The sequence below is a fragment of the Ailuropoda melanoleuca genome, chromosome 2 (assembly GCF_002007445.2).
Source record: "Ailuropoda melanoleuca isolate Jingjing chromosome 2, ASM200744v2, whole genome shotgun sequence".
NCBI lineage: Eukaryota > Metazoa > Chordata > Mammalia > Carnivora > Ursidae > Ailuropoda > Ailuropoda melanoleuca.
Genome location: NC_048219.1, coordinates 61,468,710 through 61,493,847, shown reverse-complemented (window position 1 = coordinate 61,493,847; position 25,138 = coordinate 61,468,710). Strand labels below are relative to the sequence as shown.

Sequence of the window (25,138 nt, the reverse complement as noted above, 5' to 3'; positions counted from 1 at the left end):
GACCATTTTGCTTTACTATGGGTTTCTTAAAGTTGCAGACCTTGGACCTTCATTCCCAGTTTATGATTATTTTCTTAAAAATATGATTTACCTTCAAGCTTCAGCTACAGTCATTACATAAATGAATTCAGAACTGTAATTTTGATTCTGGTCCCTTACCTTCTTTACAGAATTTGGTGCTCAATTGTTTTTTTCCTTTTTTTTAAGATTTATTTTATTTTTTTAAAAGATTTTATTTATTTATTTATTTGAGAGAGAGCGAGAGTACAAGAATGAGAGCAAAAACAAGAAGGGGGAGGGAGAGGGACAAGCACACTCTGTACAGAACACAGAACCCATGCAGGACTCAATCCCAGGAAACTGAGATCATGACCTGAGCTGAAATCAAGAGTGCCGTGCTTAACTGACTGAGCCACCCAGGTGCCCCAGTGCTCAATTTTCTGTTGGAAGTCTTTACTTACATGAATAACATGAAACTTGACATCCAGAAGCATGTGACAGTTAATTTGACTTGGAATACTGTGAAATGGAATGAACATAAAATTGGGGTTCCAAAACTTGGATTTCACTCCCGATTCTACCACTTGCTAGCTGTGACCTGTTGCTCACTGAACCTTAGTTGATTCATCTGCAAAACAAGAATATATTATGTGTCCTACTTACATTATTGGGCTGTTGTGATGATCAAATGGGATAACCAATGCAAAAATTTTTTACCATAAACATGAGTTGTTGCTCTCTTTTTAATTTTTTTAAAATAATATTTATTTTGTTATATTAGTCACCATACAGTACATCCCCAGTTCTTGATGCAATGTTCCATGATTCATTACTTGCATATAACACCCAGTGCACCATGCAATATGTGCCCTCCTTAATACCCATCACCGGCCTATCCCAATCCCTCACCTCCCTTCCCTCTGAAGCCCTCAGTTTGTTTCCCAGAGTCCACAGTTTGCAAATGACACTACAGATAAAAGACTTGTATCCAAGATCTACAAAGAACTTCTCAAACTCAATAATGTGAAACAAATAACCAAATCAATAAATGGGCAGAAGATATGAACAGACACTTTTCCAATGAAGACACAGAAATGGCTAACAGACACATAAAAAAATGTTCAAAATCATTAGCCATCAGGGAAATTCAAATCAAAACCACCTTGAGATACCACCTTACACCAGTTAATGGCAAAAATGGACAAGGCAGGAAACAACAAATGTTGGAGAGGATGTGGAGAAAGGGGATCCCTCTTACACTGTTGGTGGGAATGCAAGTTGTTACAGCCACTTTGGAAAACAGTGTGGAGGTCCCTTAAAAAGTTAAAAATTGAGCTACCCTATGATCCAGCAATTGCACTACTGGGTATTTACCCCAAAGATACAGACGTAGTGAAGAGAAGGGCCATATGCACCCCAATGTTCATAGCAGCATTGTCCACAATAGCTAAATCGTGGAAGGAACTGTGATGCCCTTCAACAGATGACTGGATTAAGAAGATGTGGTCCATATATATAATGGAATATTACTCAGCCATCAGAAAGAACGATTACACAACATTTGCAGCAACATGGACGGGACTGGAGGAGATTATGCTAAGTGAAGGGGGGGGTAAACAGAAGGGGGATGAACCATGAGAGTTGTTGCTCTCTTTTGTCCAAGGTTAAAAAAATATATCTGTTATATATTTGCCTATCGTTCCCAACAGCATAACCATTTTGCCAAGCTTAAGATTATGAAATATTTGATATCTTTGGTTTCTCTTTAATTCCTCTGTCGTTCCATGTCTAGGCTATACATATACATACATATTATTTATTTATATATTACATATATATATAAAATATATACATATATTATACACACACACACCAGAGAAAGTCAGTAGATGATAGATAGATAGATAGATAGATAGATAGATAGATAAAATTTATTATAAGTAGTTGGCTCACATACGTATGGAGGCTTAGAAGTCCCAAGATCTGCAGTCAGTAAGATAGAGGTCTATAGAGCCAATGGTGTAGTTCTGGTCTGAGTGTGAAGGCATGAGAACCAGAAGAACTGATGGTATAAATTCCAGTCTAAAGCTGGTAGTCTTGAGACCCAAGGAGAGCCAATGTTTCAGTTCAAGTATACAAAGTCAAGAAAAGACCTGCGTCCCAGCTCAAAGCAGTCAGGCAGAGGAATTCCTTCTTACACCAGAGGGTCAGTCTTCTTGTTCTATTTAAGCCTTCAGCTGATTGGATGAAGATCACCCACATTAGGAAAGGCAATCCGCAGGGCACCTGGCTGGCTCAGTTGGAACTTTCAACTCTTGATCTTGGGGTTGTAAGTTGGAGCCCCATATTGGATGTAGAGATTACTTAAAAATAAAATGTTAAAAAAAAAAAAGGCAATCTGCTTTATTCAGTCTACGAATTCAAATGTTAATCTCATCCAAAAACATCCCCACAGACACATCCAGAATAATATTTGACCCAATATAGGGGTACTCTATGGCCAATTGACAGTTAAGTTGACACCTAAAATTAACCATCATAGCAGCTTAACATATAATACACAAATCTAGCTGAAAGTAGCTGAATTCTCAGAATAATACAGTACTGCACATGATGCCCTTTTACCTGGTCTTCCTCTGGGCCCAGGTTGGCCATGTACTCTGCCTTGAAAGTACATATTACCCAATGTCCAGTCTCTGAACATATTGTCCTTTGTGTTTATAACTCAGTAGCCTCAACTGTTATTACACCATTAAGCTATTAAAAAAAAACAACACAAAGTGTTTACGTATGTATGCAGGCATGTGTTTATGTATGTAGGTATAACTTTATGAGAAATGTAACATGTCTTTTAAACTGTGCTAATATTTTTATTAGGGTAATTATTGAGATTAGTGTTCTTGTTATGAGGTTGCATGAATTATTTAGTTGTTTGTTTCAAAGAAGGAAAGAGAATTTTAACCTAAAATGCAGTCCTAAGGCCATTCAGCAAAGCTGACGGAGAATCTTTAAGTTCAAAGTTCCCTATCCAAGGAGTTCTTGTCTTATAGGCCTACCTTAATATTCCTGCCGTGCTTAGTATTGGTTTGGAGCATCTCATAAGAAGTATGATCTTGATGTAAACATAGTGATAGAGTCAGAGCATAGTAGCTGGAGCCGTCAGTCAGTCACTTCTGGTAGTAAGAGATGTGAGAGGTGTATTCTCATGGCCTCTACTTCTACCCCACCCCCCAATCCTATGGCCTTCATTTTGAAATATCCTGAATTTGCTATTATAAGAATATTCATCATTCAACACCATATTGATTAAAAGTTCCATCTTTATTTCCACCTTCACTTGCAAATCTTTTTAAATATTTTCCAATCCTTCTACTTTGACTCAATTTCTTCATGCCTTCCTTTCTAAGTTATTTTTATACCTTGCCTGGGAATCTTTCATCCTTTCTAATAATCCAGCAAGTATCAAGTCTTTTCTCAAACTTTCATTTTCTCTATCAGGGAGAAACCTTATATTAATTTATAAACATCTAGGATAAGAGGAGCATCTTTAAATATATCGTAAAGGTTAACATACTAGTTCCCATGGTAACCATATTCTGTATATCTCACACACGGCTCTCAGAAGCTCCCTCTTATGAACCACTGCATCAACTGTGTTTTGGTTGAACATATCCACCAGGATCCTAATTGATAATGTGGCTTTTAAGCTTCCCTGACTACTTTTCTTCCTGATTCTTAGTTCTGTCTACTCTTCCATGTCCTTGATGCCTATATGTCTGATGGAATGTCCAGTTCTTCCCTTCTTCAGTAAAACCTGTGGTACATATATAAGTGTTAGCCCTTTGCTTGAGAAGCAATATGCAATTTTTTCTTCCCAGCTGTTTCCTCTGTGTTCATAAGGCTTGAAATTCTTTGTAATGTTTTTGACAACTTGTAATTGACACCAGTAACTTTTCAAATGAATTTCATTTCATCATTTACTTACGTAACCTGCTCTACCCATACTGCTACTTCCAGCCAACTCCGTGTTCTATTTCCAAAACATTTTATTTTCCAACTTCAATTTAATTAAATATTGCTCAAGAATTTTAAGTGGTCCTCTGTTATTTTACAGATCAAATCCAAAATCTAAACTCCTTTGTTAGCATTTCAAGGCTCTTTCAGGCCCTCATAGTCTTTTATTCATTGTGTTTTGGTAATAAAAGTAGCAACATTTATTTAATGTTAGGCACTGTGCTAAGTACTATACATATGATATTGCGTTTAATCTTCACAACAAACATATGACATATATACTTCTATTTTCCCCAAATTACATTAAGAAACTGGTAAAATAACCTGCATATGATCACCTACTTACTAAGTGATGGAGCAGTAACTCGAAGCAGGTCAGTTTGAGCTGAACTCATAGTCACTATCAAGTCATATCTCTCATTAAAGTATTCTAAAGATAGTTTTTTTAAAAAAAAATTTTTTTTAGAGAGTGGCAGGGGAGGGAGAGAGAGAATCTTAAGCAGGCTCCATGCCCAGCACAAGCCCAACGTGGGGCTCAGTCTCATGAACCTGAGATCATGACCTGAGAGTCAGATGCTTAACTGACTGAGCCACCTACACAGCCCTAAAGATAGTCTTTAACTTTACTGTTTTGATAAATAAGTCTTGATTTTTTTTTTTTTTTTTTACTGAGGTCATGACAGCTTTTCTTTTCTGCCAAGGCGTATTATTTATTTTTAAATCCTGCTCAAGCCCCATTATCTCTACTAAGGCATCCCACACTGACCATTCTCTTAGGTTTAATTTCCTCTGTACTTAAGCTTGTGTATGTAAATATATTTTTTAAGGATTTGTTTATTTTAGAAAGAGAGAGAATATGTGTGCACAGGGTAAGCAGAGGGAGATGGAGAGAGAATCTCAAGCAGACTCAGGCTGAGCACCAAGCCCAATGCCGGGCTTCACCTCACAACCCTGAGATCATGACCTGAACTGAAATCAAGAGTCAGATGCTTAACCAGCTGAACCACCCAGGTGCCCCTTGTATATGTAAATATTATCATTAACTGGATTTTGTCCTGTAGTCTGGCTATTTTGCATATAGTTATCTCCCTAGCCAACCTAGAAATTCTAGAAACTGTGTCTTCTAGATTTTCTGGTGTCTCTTTTGTACTTGATGCTGTTACAGACACAGAATAGATGTTAAGGAATGTTTGTTAAACTGATGAAAAAGCAAGTTGTTTCAACTGATGGGGTGAATGTTTCTTTTTTCATCTTTTTCCACAGAGGCAGGAAGATTGATGGCTTGGTATTACATTACATTTGAGACAGTGAAGAAATTTTGTACCATCAGTGGAAAAGAGACTTTATTAGATCTGGTAAATTAGTTGTCACTAGAAAATAAATACGTAATGATATAGTATAAAATAATACTGAGGAAACAACTACTTTGCATATCTCATGCAATTTAAGAATGAGTAAGCAGACAAGAACGCATTTCTTTTTTTTTTTTTTTAAAGGTTTTATTTATTTATTTTGACAGAGAGAGACAAGCCAGCGAGAGAGGGAACACAAGCAGGGGGAGTGGGAGAGGAAGAAGCGGGCTTCTATCAGAGAGGCCTGATGTGGGGCTTGATCCCAGAACGCGGGGATCACGCCCTGAGCCGAAGGCAGACGCTTAATGACTGTGCCACCCAGGTGCCCCAAGAACGCATTTCTAGTAGTGCTTATATATCTCCATCTTATATACCGTTGATCATGAGATATGGAATATTACTCTTTACGGTACATTTTCAATCGTATCTCTGTATCAGGGCTAAGAAAATTCATATACATACCCAGAGGGGGATAGCAACTACCTTTCAACTTAAGTGATAATGCCAATTACCTTGGTGGTGGCTACCAAGTGTACTTTGTTGAGAAAGACCAGGATGATGTGGCAGGATATATTAGGCAAGTCTGCTGTGAGTGATGGACAATGTTGGACATGTGTGCCACGTACTTGCAATTCTTCCCTAAATCTTTTGCATCAGAATAATAGTAGAAATAAGATAGTATTGGTAATAGACCAGAAAAAAGCAGTGATTGTGGAGAAGTGGGAGTAAAAACAAGGTTATACTAAGATATCAGCAGTGAGGGCAACTTTACAACTACAGCAGTAAATAGAGCCATAGTCATGTTGTTGATACCTGAGAACTGTATTGGTCCTTTCTCCCTTTATAGTGGACATGAATATGCAACAAGATATCTATTCTTATTCTCAAATTTAACCATTTTTATTTAAAATACTAAGTTGATTTTTGTAATGAGATTATGATACAAAAATTGCACAAAAACTGATGAAAACTAGAATGCATGTATTTTTATGTAAATATTATTCTTAACTAAGGGAAATCAAGAGTAGAAAATCCCTAATATTAACATTAACTAATCTTATTTTGAGTTCAGTAAGTGTGTAAGAGGATTAGAACGGATGTTAATTTCATGTTACAGATGTGAGAAACCAAAGCACAAAGAGTGCTTTGCTCAAAGTCATCTGACAGAAGTAGGATCTGTAATACAAATTTCTTAAAATCTAAAGCATTCTTTCCATTACAAAATTAATCTCAATCAGGATAATGATTGCAAACTACAGAAGGGTGAATTATAATAGTAGTAGAAATGACAGCTACGTTTATTGAGTGCTTACTACGTGGTAGGCACAGGACTGAATATTTTAAATTTTATTTTGTTAATCTTTATGATCTTATTGGTGTCCAGCATAATGTCTGGCATGTGACAAGAATGTGTCCTTCATTCATTCACATTTCAAAGAAGCAAAATGTATAAAGTGAATCTTTAATTCTGTTACACATTTTAAATGATAAAGCTGTGCTATCCCAAGGCAGAATGGAAAATAAGTAAATACAGAGAAAAAAGATGAGCGGAGAGACGTAAAGAAGGGACATAAGTAAATGCGCAAATGATGAAATTTTATAGGTCACAATGATAGCCAGCTGCAAGGAATTTGTAGATGTGCAGTTAAGGATAAATGAAAAGAAAACACTGAATACTTTGAACAAAGATCCAAATCGGGTAACTATCAGGTAAGGAAATTAAATATGTTTTAAATCATTTTTTAAAGGTTCTATTTAGTTAAAATAAGTGGTAAGAATAAAAGTTTTGCCCTGTGTTTTTATTTATAGATTTCCAATGGAAGGAAGAATTAAAACAAGAGAAATGAAAGTAAATTGGTAAAGATAATTGTTAAATGTCTTAAAATACTACCATTTGTGATTCATATTTATGAAAAATTTCTTAGTTTTAAAACCTATTTTAAATTTGTTTTCCTTAATACAAAAAAGAACACATTTACATAAAAATAAGGTGTCAACATAGATGTGAAATTAATGTCCGAAAACTCTCAGACTTCAATTAAAATAGATGATTTGTGAATTTTTTAGATCAACATTTTTTGAGAGTGTGTTCTGCTGAAGCAAGGTAATGATAGAAAAGGAGGTTAAGTTTGTCATCATCAGGAGCTTTCAAGTTAGCTTGAATGAGAACCATGTGTATAAAGATGATGGACAGTATGGAAACACATATAATAAATGTATATTGAATGATAGCGGCATTGAGGGAGAGAGACAAATAGTAAAAGTAAAAACATGAGTGAGAATGCATATATGACAGTGGAATGTCTATTCTACTGAGAATGGGAAGTTTGTGTAGAGGAATAGTAATTAAAGAGTAAACTAAGACTACATTGTAAATTGTGACTTTTACAGTTTGCAGTCACAAATATAATGATATTCTTTTCTGCTTGCCTAGTGGTTGATTTTCTGAGTATTTAGGTCTTACTGTTAAACTTTTTGATTTAGATGATGTGATTTCATGTGAAATGACTTTTTTATGTGCTTCAATAAAACCCCTTATCCAAAGAATTTGTTTTTCCTCCTTAGCTAGAGAAGGTCACTTTCTCTGGTATACTTCCTTATATTCCTTTGAATTTTATCTCCCACATGCCTTGAAGTCTCAGAAACAAACTTTTCACAGTTGTATATAGCTCAACAGGCAGATCTATAGCTTGGACAACAGAAGTTAATGTTCTGTTTCTAAGCTATATTTTTCTAGAAATTCAAATACCCCGAGAGACCATATAGTCTAGTCCTTTCATTTTACAAATGAAGTAAACAATGCCCAGATAAGCTGTGACTTTCCCAAGATTGTATTGCAATGCTAGAGACTGAGCTAGAACTAAAACTTAGGTCTCTTGCTTCTCTCAATGTTTTTTTCCCAATATACCTTGTTGCATCAACTCTTGGGTCAAATGAAATCCAGGTATTTTCCCACAAGCATCTTCTTAGGAACACTTTATTTGCAGCTTTAATGCTTCCATTTACCTTCCCTTAAATTGAGTCATACATTCTTTTGATTGGGGCTGTCATTTTTTAGAATCAGTGATTTTGTAATTTTTATAAATACTGTAGTTTAGTTTCCTATTATAATTTCCCACCTTTCTGCATCTACTTGAGGGTGACCAGGAAGAGATAACTATGTGGGGTCTTTTCTTAATCCAAAATGTACAGTTTTTTGGTAGGTGATGTTGTCTCATAGTTGCCACTTTCATATGTCTCTCATATCCCTGTTACAGTGCTGAATTTCAGATCTGGTTTTTTGTTTTTTGTTTTTTTAAGTAGGTGTTAATCTTAATTTTAAACTTTCATCCTTCCAAGTTTCTGACCTTTAATTTAAGGCTATTTTTAAATTTTTTATAACTTTAATTCCCAGATCTTTTATACTCAGCACTAGCTCTGTTTGTTTTAACTGGTATTTTTCAGTGAACTCATAAGATGTATTTTCAAATCAGTGATTTTTTTTCTTCATTTGTTTCTTGTTATTATATAAGGAAGGCATGGATTAATTTTTAAAGAGTCAAAAATTTATAAATCAAAAGGTAAGGTTTGTCTTGACCTCCCCATCTTTCTTCCCCAGAAGTAGTTATTATCAGTAGTTTGCTGTGCATCCTTCCAATTTCCTATTTATTTAGCACAAATATGTGTGCTAATAAACATATGTAATGTCTACTACAAAAAAAATCATAATTATTGTTCTTGTGATGCCATGAGCACCATAGGGGAAGGGAGGGAAAACTGAATGGGAAGAAATCAGAGAGGGAGACAAACCATGAGAGACTCTGGACTCTGGGAAACCAACTGAAGGTTACAGAAGGAAAGGGGGTGGGGGAATGAGGTAACCAGGTGATGGGTATTAAGGAGGACCCTTGTCATGATGAACACTGGGTGTTAAACACGACTAATGAATCGTTCAACACTAGATCAAAAACTAATGACGTACTATATGTTGGCTAATTGAACATAATAATAAAGTTAAATAAAAAGATTCTGTATCAGTACATATACACGTCTACCTTATTTATTTTAACGACAACATATACTTTAACAGCAATGTATTCTATAAATATGAGTATAATTTTTAACCTCCCCTTTGTTGATGAAGAATTAGATGGCTTACAAATTTTTACTACTACAAATAGTGCTGAAATGAGCCTTCTTGGGTTTCTATCATATTTTTCAAAGATTTCTGGGTGAAAGTGTATATATATATGAGAAGATTTAATATATGATGCCAAATTGCCTTTGAAAAGTCTCTAATTTCAGTTCCCACTCATAGTATAGAAAGAGTGACTGTTTCCACACATACTAATATTTGTTTTGTATCTTTAAACTTTGGTCAATCTAATGGGTGAATATTATATTTAAAAATTTGCAAATCCCTGATTATTAGGAGGAAATATATGTATTATCTGGTTTTATGCAGAAGTTTTAAATAGTTATAAAATCATACATGTTAGTCTTTTCCTTATGAGTTCTAGGTTTTGTGTCTTTTAGGAAGTTTTTTCCCATCCTGTATTTCTTAGGTTTAGGTTCAACTATGTAAAACTGTATAATAAAATGAATTAACAATACCTTAAAGAAGACAGGCTACTTTTCTTTCACAGAAGAGATAGCTCAAAGTGGATAGTCTGAGGTAGATATGGTGGCTTCATGGTATCATCAGTACTTGGGTTTCTATCTTTTGGTTCTGCCATCCCACATAACTTCTATTTCAAGGTCACCTTATTGTCCAAAATGACTGCCAGGGCTTCAGCTGTTACATTTAAGTATTTTCTTTTAGTAGACTTCTTGGAAATCCTGACAACATTTTGCACCTTATTAATGACTCCTCCTCAGTGCAAAGGAGACTGGGAAATATCTTGGTGATAGTATGCCTAGATTAAAATTGGGGTTCTACTATTAAGAAGGAAAGAGAGTGAATGTTGGGTAGGCAAAGCAGTCTCTGCCACATATCCTAAGATTATAGGACATCTCCTGTCATTTCTTCTTATACTTGAAAACCATTTTATTTTTACCTGGGGGTTTCTTATAAGGCAACTGGAGTTAATTTTTTATATGGTATAAGTTAGGAGAGAGATTCTCTCTCTCCCTCTGCCCCTCCCCCTGCTCATGCTCGCTCGCTCTCTTTCTTTCCCCATACCCCCCTCAAATAAATAAATAAATCTTTAAAAAAAAGTTGTACTTAACCTTATAGTTAGACATATTTTAGGTACTACAGACCAATAGGCTCACATGTCCATGTTGCCTTTCTTGTCCTATCTTGTCCTCTCTGCTGCTAGATGGAAAGGAGCTGGGTAGGTGAGTCAACTAACTGTCCTATTGAATGCTTTTTGCTTTTAATTCTATTTTGTCTAATGTTAATATTACTAGTCTTATTTTGTATATCTTTTTTATTCTTAATGTTTTCATATTGTTTTATTTTACATATAATTTGTATATATAACATATAGCTAGATTTTGTTACTGTTTTTTTTATCCAGTCTCAGAATTCTTTTGAGGAATTTAGTCTATTTACATTTATTATAATTACTGATATGTTTAGACTTACTGTTATTGTATGTTTTCTTAACATTATTATTGCTTGTTTCTTTTTTCGCACTAATTTTTTTCTTTTGCCTCTTCTGCCTCTTTTTGGATATATGAATTTTTCTTTGTTTTTGCTCTTCTAGCTAGCTCTTCCTTTAAAATCCTATATTGCGTATGTAGATTTGTATTTTTCTACCAATATCTGTAGAAAATGAACATTTTAAACTTCCCCGTCTGAGTCAAAACCTTTTCACATTTTCACTTCCCTTCTACATCTTGTTCTCTCCCATGTTTATTCAGATCTTTGGGATTTTAGTTCCAGTTGTTAATTTTAAAATATTTTAAGTGTGCATTAAAAATTATAGACTTACCTAATTTTTTTCACTGATATCTTTGCTTACTTACTGCTTTTTAAAATTTCTGCCTTCCTTTTTGTTACATACATAGCTTATTCTGCTGGGTACATTCTCAAGTAATTTACTGAGTCTTTCTGATTCTTTATAAGCCTAAAATATAATTTGCTCTTTCATTTGAATGAGTTTGGCTAAACTATTCTTCAGGAATTTCTTTGGTACTGTTCTTCTTGCATCCATTTTTGGTGACCCAGTTTGTTTTCATTCTTTTGTTAATAACTTTTTTTTTCTCTTCGGAATATTAAAATAATTTTTTTCTTTATCTGTGTTAGGAAATTTCAGCATGAAGGTTTCTTGTGTATCTTTATTCTTTATTTTGCACAGCACTCTGGGGACTCTCGTAATATGTAGACTTGTATCTTTCTTCAGCTCTGGGAAGTTTTCTTCTATAAGTTAATTATTTCTCTTTTATTCCCTCTGTTCACTCTTTCTGGAACTCCTACTAGCTGAATGTGGGACTTCTGACTCTCTTCTCCACATTTTATACTTTCTCTCCCACATAGAGTCCACTTGTCCCTCTCCTTCTGCTCCTCATCACCCCCACTCTCTCTCTCTCTCTGTCTCTCAAATAAGTAAATAAATAAGTAAAATCTAAAAAAGAAAAGAATAAAGCCTCCTTACCTCTCCTGGGTGTTTGTTACTACCTAGAAAACTGACCTGCCTCTCTGGCTTCAATGTCTACAATCCTGTGTTAGCCTCTTAATACAGACTACAACTGCCTAATATTTTCCACAAATGAGAGAGAGTGGCAGGGGTGGACTAATGTACCTGCTCAGAATACAGCATTTCAGTAAATTGCTCAGACAAATATCTCATCACTCTCTCTCCTTCTTAATCTGTTGATTTTTTTTTTAAGGAAAGAGTTTTTTTTAAAAAATTGAAGTATAGTTGACATACAATGTTATGTTAGTTTTGGGTGTACAACATAGTGATTCAACAATTCATGATGCTCACCATGATAAATGTAGTTACCATCTGTTGCCAGGTATTACAATGTTATGTCTATTGATTCTTCTGCATGTGTTACGGATAATTTCCTCCAGTTTTATTTTTCTCATAGGTTTGATCCTCTTCATAGATTTTATTTCTAACATTAAATTTTCTGGTCTACCAGTGGCATGCTTTCTTGCCTTCCTGTAGTTTTATGGTTGGAGACATACATATATAAACACACATATACATATGTCCATCCTTTCATGGAATTTGAAGAAGAGTAAGTATATAGAAGGCTCCATGTGCTATCTTGATCCTTTGTCTCAGGTGTTTCTTTGGGCATTCTTATTTTTTGTTTAGGCAGAAAAAAATAGCTTCAGAATAACTCTTCTCTCAAAAGAGTTGTACAGCTTCATAGTACACCTTTAACTTTCCTTCATTTGCAGGATTTCTTTTGTTATTGTTGTTCTTGTTTATAGTCTTTAATTGAAATGATGAAAAAGAAAATGGATCTATTTAAAAACAAAACCAAATAGCTATTTTTGTCTAGATTAAGTTGTGGTACCCGAGGTGGGATTCATTCGAGGGATTTCTATTCTTTACACACAGATCTTTTCTGAAAAATCCTTCCTTTGCTAAGTTGGCCAGGATACAGAAGTCTTTTGGAAAGTTCTTGTATCATTTTTATTAGTTTGCTAACTAATCTTAGTAAAGGGCTGCATCTAGCTACAAAGTTGACTGAGAAATATAATCTTCATGTATAGGTAAGAACAGATAATGGGACAGTCAGCTAGCAATTTCTGTCATAGGTATGCAAAGCATCTAATATAGTCCCTGGAGCATAGTAAGTATTCAAGAAATGGTTATTACTAATTATTGTCATCTTTGGTTGAGCCATTTAAGATCTCCCCTGGCTGCACCAGCTTGCATTTCCATCAGCAATGTACAAGGGTTCCTTTTCCTCCATATCCTCACCAACACTTGTTTCTTGTGTTTTTGATTTTAGATGTTCTGACACATGTGAGGTGGTATTTCATTGTGGCTTTGATTTGCATGTCCCTGTGATTACTGATGTGGAGCATCTTTTCATATGTCTGTTGTCCATCTGTAAGTCTTCTTTGTAGAAATGTCTGTTCATGTCTTCCGCCCATTTTTAAATTGGATTATTTGTTTTTTGGTTTTGAGTTGTATATGTTCTTTATATATTTTGGATATTAACTCCTTATCAGATATATCATTTGCAATTATCCTCTCCCTCTCAGTAGATTGTCTTTTTGTTTTGTTGATTGCTTCCTTTGCTGTGAAGAAACTTTTTTTTTTTTTAAGATTTTATTTATTCATTTGACAGAGATAGAGACAGCCAGAGAGAGAGGGAACACAAGCAAGGGGAGTGGGAGAGGAAGAAGCAGGCTCCCAGCGGAGGAGCCCGATGTGGGGCTCGATCCCAGAATGCCGGGATCACGCCCTGAACCAAAGGCAGACGCCCAAAGACTGAGCCACCCAGGCGCCCCTGTGAAGAAACTTTTAATTTTGATGTAGTCCCAATAGCTGTTTCTGCTTTTGTTTCCCTTGACTTAGGAGACTTACCTAGAAAAATGTCAGAGAAATTATTGCTTGTGTTCTCTTCTAGGATTTTGATGGTTTCAAGTCTCACATTTAGGTCCTTAATCCATTTTGAGTTTATTTTTGTGTATGGTGTAAGAAAGTGGTCCAGTTTTATTCTTTTGCATGTGTCTGTCCAGTTTCCCCAACAACATTTGTTGAAGAGACTGTCCTTTTCCCATCGCATATTCTTGCTTCCTTTGTCAAAGATTAATTGACCATGTAATCATGGGTTTATTTCTGGGCTCTCTATTCTCTTCCATTGATTTATATGTCTGTTTTTTTGTGCCAGTACCATACTGTTTTGATTACTATAGCTTTGTAATATATCTTGAAATCTGGGATGGTGATACCTTCAATTTTGTTCTTCTTTTTCAAGATTTCTTTGGCTATTTGGGGTCTTTTGTGGTTCCATACAAATTTTAGATTATTCTTTACAATGATTTCTTAATAAATAATATAAAATAACTTTCAGAAGATATACTATAGCCAAAAGAATCAAATAGTCTATAGTTTCAGCTATATGCACCCATTCTGAGAAGTGAGTTGGTTACAACCTTCTATTTTCACATATTGTTTGCTAAAACTAAACCATGAAATATAACTATTTTTCTCTCTTTGTCTACCTGACTTATCAAGAGACCTTCAAGAAATTAATATAAGTCCGATAATTTTAGTTAGATCTATAGGGTGAATTGCACATCATTTGTCTGGTGAGAAAAGTAAACAGTCAAAATGGGATATAGTAGGCACAATGTACGTTAGTTCCTTTTCTCCCTTCTTCCCACCCACTCCTCAAATTTTATAGCCAAGCAACTGCTAGTTTCTAATAACCAACTAATATGTTACCGACCTTCATATGTTGAACAGAATCTTCAGACCTAACACTCTACTTGTCACTCATAGGCACTTAATATATATTTGTGTAATACACAGAGTGCCTTGCTTTTCTATAATAACTTATATATGTAGAGCTAAAAGAATTCTATTGGATGAGAATATGACAACAATTTTAGATGTGTCGAGGTTAAAGAAATAGTCTAAGTGAGTGTGCCCTGTAAGCATTTGAAATTTATCAATCTAGTGATTATAATGAAAGTCTTGAGAAGAAATGAGATTTTTGAGAGAGAGAGGTTGAGGGAATGAAGAAGAGTAGAGAAATAAGAAGGGGTCTTTTAGAGGTTGGAAAGAAGCTAACAATGACTTGTAACAATAATGATGCAAGCTATAGAATCATCTAGTGTCACAGAAATCAAGGCAGAGAGGAATTTTAAGAAGAGATGCTTCAATGATGTCAAATACTATGAGCTAATAGTTTTTAAAAGGAAATCATGAAATTTCTTCTTTCCTTCAGTCTTATTCAGGCTCAGCTAGGATGCATTCCCATACAAGACTTTGCTTTGACACAAGATACAGCGAAGATTTTCAGAAACGGTTCACGAATTACAAGATGTATGTTATACGATTAATGGATTTTCAGTATTTTTCCCAGTAAACTAGTATACTAGATTTAACATTGGAAACTTTTTTTTAGGGTTGTCAGATTTTGTGGCTGTTCAAGAAAAGAAGTTTGCTGTACTATTGAACAGTTTGATTTTAGCTAAATGTTTTAGATGCAAACTTTGGGAAAACTCTCTACATATATCCAAACAGCTGGAAAAAATTGGTAGGTACTGAATACAGGCAGGCAATTTGTCAATGTCTGCAATTTATTTTGTTTTTCATTGTTAGGAAAATTATTCTATGGTGTTATGACTTTAAGAAAAATTGTGTTTGTAGGCCTGAATAAGGTGCTGAACTTTACTTCTCTTGAAAATCTGATTTTCATTTTCTCCTGCTTAAAGGATTCTATTTGAAATCATTTGGGAAACCTAATAAAAATGAATGCTCTTTTTTTTAAAGATTTTTTAAAAATTTATTTGAGGGTTGGAGGAGAGAGATGAGAGAGAGAGAGAGAGCACGAGCAAGGAGGAGGATCAGAGGGAGAGGGAGAAGCAGACTACCTGCTGAGCAAGGAGCCCTGATGTGGGGCTCTATCCCAGGACCTTGAGACCATGACCTGAGCCAAAGGCAGATGCTTAACTGACTGAGCCACTCAGGCACCCCCTAATAAAAGTGAATGCTCCTATTTTTAAATTTGTTCTTGAACCAAGAGTGAAATTTTATTTTAGTAATTAGGTAACTATATGTTGCTCTTTCTTCCACTTTTATGATTATTTTGTTTTGATCTCAATGATAAGGTACAGAGCAAGCAATCCTGGCCATTCATAATTCATTACAGAGAATTATGTCACTTACTTGTATCTTAACTTTTTCTCTTTTTTTTTTTCAGTAACAGGACAATATTTTCACTGATCTTCATAGAGATTCTGTAGACAGAAGATTGTGCCTATTTATTTCCTATCTATTGAGATCTAGCTCAAGTTTTGTACTGAAAAACTCTAAATGGGTGCCAGTTACAAAGACTGGGGTATAACTAAGTACTTCAGAGTTTTCCAGTTTGTTGCCTTTGATTTTGTGATCCCACTCCTTCTTTCTAAGAAGAGGGTTGTTATTCCATGACTGACAGCTTTGTTAGCTTTATAATTTTATATGCATCTTGGGGACATTAAAAAAATTATGTAATGGGTTATTAGGGATTTTCTCATTATTCCTTAGAACAAAGATCTCCAACTATTTTGTGAGGAAGTGCTTTTTTATTTCCTAGAAGTTTGTAATCAGTAGGATAGCAGAGGATTGACCAGTCCTGGGGACTGGGGTGAAGATGGGGATTAGCTGGTGAAAGTAAGGTCAAATTAGAGGAGGGGTTCTTGATATTAAATCTCACCTCTCTGCTGAAGTCCTAGCAAACCAGATGCTGCACCCATCTCACAAAGATGAGTTCTAAAGTGAGAAGGAGGCTCCATACAACATTTAGGAAATAAACTTACAGAAATTTTGAAATTAGATTAAATTATTATTATGAAAATTTTCATTATATTTGAAAAAAAACAGTCAGAATCTGACTTTCTAGAATATTGTCAGTCCGGCATCATTTACATTCTATCCCTTCCAAATTGTCAAACACTAATGTGTTTTTTACAGTTAGTATGGCTGAAGAGAAAGAAGCAAAAATTGCCCAGCAAAATTCATACACTAGACAAATGGGAGAATCTAAATAAAAAAGCAAATCTAAGTTCTTCCTGAACATTAGGAAAAAAATAATGAATACAAATTGATTTTCAGCAATGTTTATAAAAAAGTAAAATTCAGGAAAAGTTTTGAGGGAAAATGAATATGAAGGAATTATTAATATTAAGAGTTGTATCTTAAGAATGAATAAGAGAAATTCCCAAGGATAGTTAAAGGTATGGAAAAAGAAATAGTGTAATATCCCCACCAGTAACATATGTGCTTTAGGCAAGATGGTAATATTTTGGAATTTTATACTACTGGCAGTATGTCCTATTTTGGGGATTGGTTGAATTCATTTGTGAGTGTAAGAATTTTAAATTCCAGTTTCTTAAAACATAAAAAAACAGAGAAGGTGCAAAGATGGAAGTGAACTTGATGTATTTGAAGAACAAAATTAAAGCAAATGTGACTAGAGAGTAGTCAACAAGAGGAGAATGGTAGGAAATTAAATGGGACAAGTAGGCTGTGGTCAAGTCAGGTACGTAAGGGAGTTTGGTCATGGTAGGAAATTGTCACTTTATTTTAAATGCAATGGGAAGGAATTGGAAATTTTAGACAGAAGAATAAAATTATCTGATTTCGGTATAAAAACACAGAATTCTATTTCTAGGATGGAAATGCTCAGAGAGCCATAGTTTTATGAAGCAATATTCCCATCCATAAATCATGTTGTCTTTTTTTCAAATATGAGTGTGATATAACAGTAGGAATTGCTTGGTACTTTCTCTATGGATGACATATGATAAAAATAAGGATTGAATCATCATGTAGACCAAAGAGTTCCTTTCTTCTATAAAGCAAATACATGTTTTATTTCAGTCTGAAAAAATAAATACAAACAATTGAATAAATGCCACAGCCCAAATAATCCAACTGAAAACTTTTTTTAAAAACTTAAAAAATTAGTTATTAATATGGATTTTTAAGAAATTTTTTTACTAATGTCGTTGAAAGGTTAAGTATAGATTTAGTTTAAAGTGGATCCTTTAAAAACTGCTATTTGATTAATTTTTCACAGGTATAACATTGTCAAATGCAATGGTAAATGCAGGTTTGACCTCCTTTAAAAAAATAGAAGAAACAGATGCAAGGGAACTTGAACTGGTATTTAATATTCATTTATTCCTAATGTTACCTGAATTTTATCTAAATTTTAAAACCTACCTTTTATATCTTTATTTCTTCTTCTTTTTTTTTTTTTTTAATTTTATTTTATTATATTGTGTTAATCACCATACAGTACATCCCCAGATTCCGATGTAAAGTTTGATGCTTCATTAGTTGCGTATAACACCCAGTGCACCATGCAATACGTGCCCTCCCTACTACCCATCACCAGGCTATCCCCTTCCCCCACCCCCTCCCCTCTGAAGTCTTCAGTTTGTTTCTCATAGTCCATAGTCTCTCATGTTTCATTCCCCCTTCTGATATATCTTTATTTCTTCTAAAAAATTGTTTTCCTTCTCATAGTCATAAGTATTTTAACTTAACATTTAGGGTAATAAGCATTATGGAAACTATTGACTCTATAAAGTAATTTACTAAAAGAACTAGTCTTGTGGTAAGAATATGATGATATAAATGTTTTTAGATTTTAAATAGACACCCCCCTTTTGGAACGCAAATAAAGGAAACAGTGATGTATCTACCAAAATATGAACTTGAAGTGGAACAGGTAAATATTTTTTAGGTATTTTCATTGTCTTTTTAGGAATAGAGCTACGCATAGCTGACTTGGAGCTGAATATGAGGAGGAAGGTTATTTTTAACACTTTTTATGCCTGTCCTTTTTTTTTTAAAGATTGCAAGATATAGTGATGTCATGGCGGAAATATTAGTCACCATTATATTAAGAAACTTTGAACAGCTACAAACTAAAAGAACAGCACCAGATTCTCACTATGTTACCTTAATCATAGGTGATGCAGATAATCAGCTGGTTTTTAAGCACAGAATTATGTAAGTATACAATTTCCATTTGATTTTATTTCAAAGCATATACTATAAAAGAAAAATTCTGAGAAAGAGTAATAAAATCACTGTGGTATTAATTAAATTACATTTTCCTTACGCTGTAATGGGGTAGTTTCTTTACTTGTCTGTTAAAGAAGGTATTAACATTGGGTCTGTTGTTAGTACTCCAATGAACAAAGTGTGAAATCTCTCACCATGTTCTGAAACAAGTGAGTAAATGACCTTTAGGAGTAGCTATAGCCCACTGTTGTTAAACTTTCTTGTTTTGTTGCTTTTCTCCAGTCATTCACAACTTACTACTCTTTTATTATCTTCCTCCTGCTCCTTCAAGATATATCTAATATTTTAAATTAAAATCCAACAAACTACTATAGCTCCATTGTAGGATCAGGCAACCAGATCAAATGTATAAAGGAGGTACCTTCCCTTACACCTAGTTCTCTGGCATGCCATTCTATGACATCAGTCTTTTTTCTGATACTGTTATCTTCTCCCAGGATGCCATAGGCAGACTCTAAGATTAGCAGTTGTAGGTATAGCTAATATTTTTTGAGTTCTTAGTAGGTTCCAGGTAATGAATTGTTCTATCTTTGTATAAACAGATTCTATCATTATCTAAATTTAATAGAGGAGGAAATTGAGACCAAGAGTTTAATTTATCTAAGGTCATATAGGTAGTTTATAGCAAAGTCTAGACTTAAACCCAAACAGCCTTACTCCAGAATCTATGCTCCTAATCATATTACTTTATGTAAGTTCAGGATTAGCAGTGACTCTGAAATGGGAATCTCCTCATTGTTGCCAGAGCACTGGAAGATGCCTTCCCAAAATAGTCTATGCAAGGTTCCTAAAGGGACTACAGTGCCTAATAGAACATCCCTTTCACTGTAACACACTTTACTGCAGCTAACTATGACATATTTATAGAGAATATGTCATTGTACAAATCTTTGTTCTCTGTGACAAGTCTGAAGACAGTCTGGACTATATAAAGCTAAAATAAGTTCAATCACAAAATTGGTTGCTGGTTTGTGATGTTATTGGATACAGACTATTTTATATGAATTTTAAAGATATTATTCAAGTTCTCAAAAATTCATGTAACCTATATATAGCCATTTAAAAGTGGTAGTGATTTAGGGGCAAGCTCATGGGTTGTACAGCTATATATTCAGGTGGCCGTGAAATGAGGCAATGCAACTTGGAATCAGCTGTTTGGTCAATATGTAGTTAGAAAATTATTGTTGTGGTAGCTCCACTGACTCTCCATTTCTCTCTCCTCAGAATTTGCAGCAAGTAGTTTTCAGTACTGACTTCAGTTTACTACCAGATAGGACCTACCTACGGATCAATCTACCCTTGATGATTAATGTATTATTTCATTTAGTATTTGGATCACTATTTAAATGATATGTTATTTTTCAGGGATTCTGTTTTGCTAAAAGCTGGAAATTGGACTAAAAAGATTGATGTGAAGAGAGCTTTGAAATCTGAAGATCTTTGCATAAATCTAATTAGTTCTGAATATGGTAAGTTCATTGAAGTAATGAACACACAAATGTAAGGAATATGATAGCATTTAAAAATTTCCTTCATGCTGAAACAGAAAAACAATTTAAATGATATTGTGTAGAAATAATTTATTTAAATAATATGAATAATTTTAAAGGAAGCTTCATGTATTTAGATACATAAAAAATAGCATGGACTAAGATAACAAAATTAAAATTGTATCTGTTCATTCATAGGTATTCTACTTTTACAACAGTAAAAGATAAATAAATAAATAAAACTTGTAAAGATAATAAAATTTCAATTGTTGTAGGAACATTGGTTTTCATTTTTATGATAGATTATAAATTTTAATTTGTTATATTTTTAACTCTTGGGTTTTTTTACATTTTTATTTCCTGGACTTTGTTAGCACTTTCATTTCAAAAGGTATAGAAATATGAGAGATATAAAAACAAATAAATGATCTCATGGCTAGATTTTTATAACTTAAGTACTTGTATACTTTTTTCCTTTTTCCAGTTGGACTTGATATTCAGCGGAAATTTACAGTCTTTTACTTAGGACCCAAGAGGCTTGGAAATCAAATAATTATGCAAAAAAAATCAGAAACTGAGATTTCTCATTCTAAACATTCAAATAGATCTACGATAGCAGGACCCAATAAAGGTAAATAGCTATATTTATTCCTGTATTGCATTAAAGCAAAGTTATGGGTAGGGAGGAGTATCAGTGTTATAGTACTGCTTCATTCAGATGTAGATACTTGGGAGTTAGATGTTTAAGCTTCATAATAATGACATTAATAATATTTAGTAGGAATTCTTTCTTATAATTAATATTTGTCAAATTGGGGTGATATTTGGAGCACAAATTATTTGACTAACTTTTTGATATATAGTGCTCTTTTTTCATACCCACTTTGTTCTTATGGCCATTGCTGGAGAAGAACAAATGATGTATAAGACTTTATAGATTTGATGAGAAAAACTGGGCGAAAGTTAAATTAAAATGTTTTTATTATGGAATATTTCAAACATACACAAAAGTAGACAGTAGTACATGACGAACCTTTATGTACTCATTACCTACCTTAAACAATGATCAACTCATGGCTTATATTGTTTCATCTATACCTCTCTTCAGTTTTCCCCTTCTATATTTTGAAGAAAATTGGATGTCATATCATATCCTTTATAAATGTTTCAGTATATATTTGTAAATGGTAAGGATTTAAGAAAAAACATAAATATATTACTCTTACACATAAAAAGCTTATAGTAACTAATATCCAAAACTCAGTTAATATTCAAATTGCTAATTACCTTATAAGTAAGGGGAGCAACTAATAGGTACTGAGGAATGTGAAAACAGTGTCCTAAGTGTGCAAAGTATCCTAGACAGTTATGCTTTCTGAATTGGTAGTTATGATGAACAGTAACTGCAGTAAAAGAAGGCAGGAGGAGCACATATAGAATGATTCTGTGAATCCATGTACATTCATCTCCTCTTTAAAGAACACAGAAGAGGGTGCCTGAGTGCCTCAGTTGGTTAAGCATCTGCCTTTGGCTCAGGTCATGATCCTGGCATCCTGGGATTCAGCCCCATGTCAGGCTCCCTGCTCAACCAGGAGTCTGCTTCTCTCTCTCCCTCGGCCCATCTCCCTGTTCGTATCTCTCATGTGCTCTTTCTCTCAAATGAATAAATAAAGTCTTAAAAAAGAAAAAAAGAGCAAAGAAGAGCTCCCATTTCTGGGTAGGATGCAGTAGCTTATGGCAAGCCAGTGTATCCACAGTAACAACTATAAAGCCTACCTAAGTTATAAATGCTATTATTTTTAGGACATCTGTGAAAGCAGACTAAAGGAACTAAAATTCCAGAGGGAGAACCATTTCAGGGCCGAGGAGTCAAGGACCTGTAGGCTCTTAGTTAAAAGCCTGAGTATGCCATGCTCTCAAAAGCAGTTTATATGATCAGTCACTCACCTTGTTTGCCTGACAGAGGAAAAAGGAAATCTTTTCTGGTGGCATATAATATAATCTGAAATCTACAGACACAATGTCTGCCATACAATAAAAAATGATAAGACCGTCAAAGAGGCTAGGCCATATGACTTATAATTAACAATGTAAAGAAAGTGAACCAGCTCTGAAGATGATTCAAATAAGAGATCTGGGATTTAAAGATTGTAAAATGACCATGATTAATATTTTCAAGAAAATAAAGGAAAAAAATAAATGTATGAAATGCTGGGAAATTTCACCAGAAAATTATGATCCATACAGAGATTTAAATGGACTTTCTTGAATTGAAAAATACATTATCTGAAGTGAAAAACTTATTGGTAGGCTTAATAATGAATTGGATATAGCCAAACTCAGGATCTGTGAACTGTTAGACATATCAAGGGAAAATATTCAAATTAAAGCCCAGAGATAAGAGAATGAAAAGAACACAAAAAAGCATAATACTCAAAAGTTCTAAAATATGCATAATTAAAATCTCTGAAGAAGAGAAGAAAAAGAATGGGACAAATGCAATATTCAGAGACAGTGGCTGAGAACATTCCAAAATAATGAAAGATACCAACTCATAGATTCAGAATTTTAGCAAACCCTAGGAGATAAATGCACAGAAAACCACAACTGGGCACATTATAGCAAAACTGCTGAAAATCTTAAAAGCAGACACAGAAAAACTACATATTACCTTCAAAGAAGCAACAGTAAACCTGACAGCTGATTTATCAACTATGATGATAGAAGATAATGGACCAATCACTTCAAAATGCTCCTAACCTAGATTTCTGTGCCCAGTGAAAAATACATTTTAAAATAAAGATGAAATAGAAACATTTTGAAGGAAAACAGAATAAAACAAAACTGAAGCACTCCATCACTATTACTAAATTTATTGGTTTGCAGTAAAAGAGATCCTAAAGGGAGTTTCTTAAAAGAAAATCACCTTAGATGAAAGTGCAGAAATGCTGGAGGGAATGAAAAACAGTAGAAAGGGCAAATAAATGGCTAAATATAAATCGACTGTTGTAAAACAGTAATTGAAATGACTTATAGAGTTTTAAATATATGTAGAATTAAAATGCAAAAATGCTCTTACCTCAGGACTATAGCACATCAAATATAAGGAATATAGAAGAACAGAAATAAGAAAGAGAAAAGCAGAAGTGAATGAAATATAGAATGTAAACGTGCAACAGAAAAATCAACAAAGCTAAGATTTGGTTCTTTGAAAGGATGAATAAATTTAAGAAGCCCTTATCAAGAGTGATAAAGAGATAAATACAAATTAACAGTATTAGGAATGAAAAAGAGGATACCGGGGCGCCTGGGTGGCACAGCGGTTAAGCGTCTGCCTTCGGCTCAGGGCATGATCCCGGCGTTGTGGGATTGAGCCCCACGTCAGGCTCCTCTGCTATGAGCCTGCTTCTTCCTCTCCCTCTCCCCCTGCTTGTGTTCCCTCTCTCACTGGCTGTCTCTATCTCTGTCGAATAAATAAATAAAATCTTTAAAAAAGAAAAAAAGAAAAGAAAAAGAGGATACCACTACAGACATCCAAAAGATAAAGATATTGTGAATAATTTTATACCAATAAATTTGCCATAATTTGGGTAAAAATGAACAAATCCTTGAGAAGCAAAACTTACTGACAGAAAAAATAGAAAATTTTAATAGTCTGGTACTAGTAATGAAATTGAAGCAATTAAAAATCTTTCCACAAAGAAATCCTCAGGGTCAGGTGATTTCACTGGTGAATTTCATCAAACATTTAGGAAAAAATAATATCAAACCTACCCAAACTTTCTCAGAGAATAGAAAAAGAAAGAATAGTTTCTAATGCTTTAAGTTTTTTTGAACAGAGCCAGCATGAGGAGCTTGATTTCAAAACCTGACAAGGACATTAAAAGAAAGGGAAATTATTCACCAAAGTATCTCATGGAAATAGATCCAGAAATAAATGACAAAATATTAGCAAGTAGAATGCAGCCATATATTTAAAAAGCATGCCACAGTACAATTAAGTGTGGCTTAGTCCATGTATGCAAGAGTGCCTTAGCATTCAGAGATGGATCAATGTATTTCACTACGTTAATGGGGGGGAGAAAAAGAAAGAAAACCATGTGATCCTCTTGATAGAGGCCAAAGAAGTTTGACAAAAATTCAATGCTCATTTTTTATTAAAAAATATATATATGTATGTGTGTGTGTGTGTGTGTATATATATATATATATATACACACATATATATATATAAAACAAGTGTCATGCATAGTGGCAAAATAATTTTAAGACTTTCCTATTTAGATGGAGAATGATACAAGAATGTTCTCTATTACTGTATCTATTTAACATTGTGCTAGAAGCACTAGTCAGTGATAATGATTGGGAAGAAAGAAATAAGCTGTCATTACTTGAAAACAACATGATTATAGGGATCCCTGGGTAGCTCAGTCAGTTAAGTGTCTGCCTTCTGCTCAGGTCATAATCCCAGGGTCCTTGGATTGAGTTCCACATCAGACTCCTTGCTCAGCGGGAAGCCTGCTTCTCCCTCTCCCTCTCTTTCCCCCTGCTTATGCTCGTTCTCTCTATCTCTCTCTGT

At 34.2% G+C, this 25,138-nt stretch overlaps 1 protein-coding gene across 18 annotated transcripts in view; it reads left to right on the top strand.

Moving 5' to 3' along the window:
- The window catches only part of HFM1 (helicase for meiosis 1), a 103,152-nt gene that overhangs the window by 41,831 nt on the left and 36,183 nt on the right, over positions 1-25,138 (top strand). For 16 of the 18 annotated variants that reach the window (XM_034653882.1, XM_034653874.1, XM_019806885.2 and 13 more), the window contains 10 exons: positions 5,278-5,369; positions 6,970-7,076; positions 7,176-7,223; positions 15,216-15,313; positions 15,396-15,527; positions 18,054-18,139; positions 18,627-18,710; positions 18,837-18,994; positions 20,435-20,538; positions 21,044-21,190. In XM_034653882.1, the coding sequence (XP_034509773.1) occupies positions 5,278-5,369; positions 6,970-7,076; positions 7,176-7,223; positions 15,216-15,313; positions 15,396-15,527; positions 18,054-18,139; positions 18,627-18,710; positions 18,837-18,994; positions 20,435-20,538; positions 21,044-21,190 (1,056 nt within the window). The remainder of the gene's footprint in view (positions 1-5,277; positions 5,370-6,969; positions 7,077-7,175; positions 7,224-15,215; positions 15,314-15,395; positions 15,528-18,053; positions 18,140-18,626; positions 18,711-18,836; positions 18,995-20,434; positions 20,539-21,043; positions 21,191-25,138) is intronic. The other 2 variants (XM_034653881.1, XM_034653884.1) reach the window with 2 other exon arrangements.